We start from the raw sequence: 4,909 nt of genomic DNA on the forward strand, positions 1-4,909 counted from the left end.
ATAAAAACGTGCTATATATATATATATATATATATATATATATATATATATATATATATATATATGTGTGTGTGTGTGTGTGTCTGCGTGTGCGTGTGCGTATGTATGTATGTATGTATGTATGTGTGTGTGTGTGTGTGTGTGTGTGTGTGTGTGTGATATACCAATATTTACTTATGCATACACACGCACACATTAAAAACAATTGTAGGAAAACAATTTTCAATCCAAAATTGCTTGTAAATTTTACAATTAAATACAAAGGAATGGCAGCTAACATTGAACTAAAGGTGAAATTTTGAGGTTAGCAGCTTAAAATAGAGTTTAAAATGTACTCAAAAAAATCTTCTTTTTTTTAAAGTAGTTTTATTTACAACTTATAACCTCTATGTATGAAATAAAAACATGCATGTACCTTCTTTTATCACAACTGTTCTTCTGTCAAGCAAGATTTGAAACTGCATCCTCTCACACTTACAGCAAGAATATTCCTCAAAGCCACACCACCTTATGCCAAAGTAAAGGACTGAGCTCCTTTAAGACTTCACCTTCAACCCTGAAGTGACCACTAACATTTGTAGCAGCAAATTATGATAGTTTTGCGAGATATATTATCTAATGCTTTCAATTTTAGTTAAGAGACACCTAAAACCACTTTGGGTGACTTCTTTATATATCAGCAAATACATAAATGACATAAAAGTGTGTCTAGATTTAATTTCACCCTAAAATCAAACGAAAAAATGTAGAATTTGCATAAAAAATATTGAAGACAAATAATACATTTACTGCTGTAACATTATTTTTAATTTAATTAATGCTTTCAATTTCCGTTAAAAAAAACTAAAATAAAATGTTACCACCTATTTACATATAATTTCATTTCACACTAAAGTAAAATGGAAACAATTGATGAAAACAATGATATTAATTTTCAACTATAATATTATTTTTTACAAGGGATAGTTTAAAAAAACAAAAATTCTGTAATCATTACTCACCCCCAAGTTGTTCCAAACCTGTACGAGTTTCTTTCTTCTGCTGAACACAAAGGAAGATATTTTGAAGAAAGTTGGTAACCAAACAAGCCATTGACTTCCATAATATGGGGGGGGGGGGGGGGGGGGGGAATGTAGTCAAAAGCCAGGTAAATACTACAAGTCTGCAGATGTATTACTATAAGTATCAAATAAAACAGAACAGAATATTCATCACAACATAACATTTTTTTATTGTAACAACAAGTCTGATAACAAAATGGAAAACTCGTGCATGGAAAAACTACTGTGACATAAAATCCCTCTGTTTCTTCACCTCTTCTTGAAGCCGTATTTTTTTCTCTCATAGAAAAGGTCAGTCTTCGAGCTGCCGAGGTTCACGATCTTGGGGCAGCCATCCCTCTGTGTATCAATGAATGAAAAAAGCATGCATGTAAAAACATAATAGATAATTACATTTGACATTTTATTCAATATGAGATTAAACAGCAACCCAAGTACTGAAAAAAAGGAAAATATGGTTACACATCACTGATACTGGGCAATATAGACTTGGCATCAGTCAGTCAAACAATACTTAAGCAGAGCCAAATGTAGAGCAGGTTTACTCACGTCTTTCTCCTGGATGGTGCACTCTTTGCAGTAGTAGGCATCAGATACTCCAGGACCTCCACAAATCACACAGCGCCCTTGGTAAGACCCATAGTTGCATTCATCACAAATACGAACTAGTGTACAGGGCCTGACATAAGAGTCACATATAACACATTTGCCATCACCTTAAAAAGAAAAGAAACAGACATCTGTTGAGTTAAAGAGCACAACACTGAAGAAGAACCATTCTTATAACACAGAATTGCAGTAGCCCCTCAATGCAGAACAAAGATCCAGGGGGCAAGGTTGGATCCACCTCTAGGGGTGGAGATGGTAGGTTTAGGGGTGGAGATGGGTAGGTTTAGGGATCAGGGGGTGGAGACGGGTAGGTTTAGGTATATGTACAATACACCTTAGGTATAATCTACAAATGATTCAGAATGCAGTGGTACGACTGGTCTTCAACGAGCCCAAAAGAGCCCATGTTACACCTCTCTTTATCTCCTTGCACTGGCTACCGGTTGCGGCTTGAATCAAGTTCAAGACATTGATGCTTGCATATAGAACAGCCACAGGCTCAGCACCCGCCTACTTCCACTCACTACTAAGAATCTACATCCCCTCCAGAAGTCTGACATCCGCTAGTGAGCGACGCCTCGTGGTACCATCACAGAGAAGCTCAAAATGACTTTCCAGAACATTCTCGTTCACCATTCCTGGCTGGTGGAACGATTTTCCCACCCCTATCCGGAATGCTGAATCCCTGACAATTTTCAAGCGACAGCTGAAAACTCATCTCTTTCAAAGCTACATGACTTCATCATAGAATTTATTATTATTTTTTTAAATCTCTTTACTTATTCCTTCTCTTTCTAGCTTGTACTTATTTGAACAATGTCTAGAAACTTGGTATTACAACCACTTCTTGTGTCTGTTTGCCTCTTTAAGAAGAATCGCTTTATGTATCCCCCAATTGTAAGTCACTTTGGATAAAAGCGTCTGCAAAATGACTAAATGTAAATGTAAGGTGGGAGGAGTTAGATCTGGATCTTGTGTTCTGCAGTGAGGGCCATCTCCAGAATTGTGCCATATATGTCTCACTTAACAGCCTTGGAGCTCATGGTAGTTCAGTTTTGAAATGTTTTTATGGCACTGTTAAAGGGGTCATATGATGCGATTTCATTTTTTCCTTTCTCTTTGGAGTGTTACAAGCTCTTGGTGCATAAAGAAGATCTGTAAAGTTGCAAAGACTAAAGTCTCAAATCCAAAGAGATATTCTTTATAAAAGTTAAAAGTCAGCCACACCTACTTAAAACGGCTCGTTTGAACACGCCCCCACATACCTACCTCACTATGTGGGAAGATTTGCATTACGCCGCCCAAATGTTCACGCAAAGAAAGAAGGCGTAACTTTTATTCTCGCTGTAGTATTGTTGCCGCTGCCGCCATGTCCTGAAGACGCTGTGTGCCTCCTTGTGAAAGTGAAAATACTTTGTTTGGCCTTCCAAAAGAGGACGATATCCACTTCGTCATGCCTAGAGCTGATCTGTGCTGGTCGCTGAGGAAATACATCAACTTAGTGCTGTGGATCGCCGGCACATTTTATGGAGGACTGTTTACTGATCCTTGGAGAGTAACGTTAGACTAAAATGCCGGCAGTTCTGACTCACGTAAGCAAGTTTTCTTTTATCATTTGCCACTGATGATTCAAACGCGAGTTTTGGGCAGTGTGGAGTACCACTTGTTGTTTGTCATTTCTCCGATCACAAATGCAGACATGGTTTTATGTTTACGCGGCACGATGCAACGCGTAAAAAGACAGTTCAAGTCATTATAATCAGTAATTATGTCCCAGCTGGATGCAACAAATGCCTTGTTTATAATGGGGTTTTAATGTTTTTGTCTCGTCGCTCCGGCCGGACAGGGCATCACAGTATGGTAAGAGGCGTAACATTTCCGTCACACGCTTGAGGTATTCGGCCAATCACAACACACTGGGTAGCTGGCCAATCACAGCACACCTAGCTTTTTCAGACCGATGAGCTTTGAGAAAATCGACGCATTTCAGAAAGGCGGGGCATAGAGGAGAAACAATAATGTACAGTATGTGGAAAATAATGTGTGTTTTTTTTTTTACTTTAAACCGCATAAACGCATTTCATTACAACAAATACACAAAATAATGTTCTTTTTAGCAACATCATATGACCCCTTTAACAATCAGTTTCTACTGTTGGACGCTATTTAGTATGCACATAAAAGAGTGATTCATTTCCTTTTATCCAAACATATGTAAAACAAATAAATGTAAAAAAAAAATGGAATCACCGAAAACAAATTACATTTGTTTGAAATGAGAAAAGAAAGGTAAAGCTTCAAACCAAGTCAAAAACCTACATTTTTCACATAGTCTTCCAATGGCTGCAAAGAAAGGAAAGATCCAATTAAATTCAACGTAATTCACACTTGATCAAACGGAAAACACGCAACTGAACAAAACAGCAAAAGGTTAAAAAATAATAATAACAATACTGCCAATACCTGATAAAGCCGTTAACTACTAACTAAAGCATTAATCGCCTCCAACTTTCTTTTTAAATTGTACTATTCATTCATTTGATTTTAGCGCTAGCAAACGTTCTCACTGCTTTGTTAGCTTCACATTTGTTCGTTAAACAAATATATTAAATAGGTATATTAAACTAAGGTATTAAACTCTAAATTTAGATCTAATAAACAGCAATCTTACCAACTCCAGCCTGTTTCCTGCAAAAAATCAAATCAGGGTGATGTTTTGCCATAATGAAAGAACAAGCGCAGAATGCTAGCCACACACTAGCGGCGATGACCTCCGAACTCCCTTCTTCTGAGGATTTGGATTGAAGGCTCCTCAGCATCTTAGTGCCACCTACTGGACACAGGACAACACTATGTATTACACCAGATGCGTACTACTAAAATAGAGACGTGTTGAATCCGTGTATCATTCGATCATTCGTTTTTTAATTTAATATTGAAAGTAGAAAAATTTGAAAACGGCTCCTTTTTCGTTTTTTCGTTTTTTTCCAAAAAACGAAAAAACGAGAATTCAGCTTAAATTTTCGTTTTTCGTTCATGGGTGGAAAAATATGGAAGCCCGTTTCCGCCACTAAATAAAAAAATATAATTCTGTAAGTCATAATAATGAGAAACTTTCTCGTAATAATGACTTAGTTTCTCGAAATAATGACTTATTTTCTCATAATAATGACTTAGTTTCTCGTAATAATGAGAAACTTTCTCGAAATAATGACTTAGTTTCTCATAATAATGACTTA

At 36.8% G+C, this 4,909-nt stretch overlaps 1 protein-coding gene across 1 annotated transcript; it reads right to left on the reverse strand.

Annotated features, from left to right (window-relative positions):
- Positions 1-1,207: 1,207 nt before the first annotated feature.
- On the reverse strand, positions 1,208-4,485 carry LOC107554052 (PHD finger-like domain-containing protein 5A). Its single transcript, XM_016236427.1, has 4 exons — positions 4,342-4,485; positions 3,990-4,013; positions 1,611-1,777; positions 1,208-1,400 (listed from the first exon to the last, which is right to left on the reverse strand). Exons 1-4 carry the CDS (start codon positions 4,391-4,393, stop codon positions 1,311-1,313), a joined length of 333 nt encoding a protein of 110 aa, XP_016091913.1. The 5' UTR covers positions 4,394-4,485; the 3' UTR covers positions 1,208-1,310.
- Between the last annotated feature and the right edge of the window lie 424 nt (positions 4,486-4,909).

The sequence above is a fragment of the Sinocyclocheilus grahami genome, unplaced genomic scaffold, assembly GCF_001515645.1.
Source record: "Sinocyclocheilus grahami isolate Dianchi unplaced genomic scaffold, SAMN03320097.WGS_v1.1 scaffold490.1, whole genome shotgun sequence".
Lineage (NCBI taxonomy): Eukaryota > Metazoa > Chordata > Actinopteri > Cypriniformes > Cyprinidae > Sinocyclocheilus > Sinocyclocheilus grahami.

Excerpts from the sequence above, each read along its gene's own strand:
- LOC107554052 (XM_016236427.1), bottom strand. The coding sequence starts at position 4,393 with ATGGCAAAACATCACCCTGATTTGATTTTTTGCAGGAAACAGGCTGGA. Across the intron at positions 4,014-4,341 it reads CAGGAAACAGGCTGGAGTTG|CCATTGGAAGACTATGTGAA; the intron begins GTAAGATTGCTG and ends CTTTCTTTGCAG. Across the intron at positions 1,778-3,989 it reads TGGAAGACTATGTGAAAAAT|GTGATGGCAAATGTGTTATA; the intron begins GTAGGTTTTTGA and ends TTTCTTTTTAAG.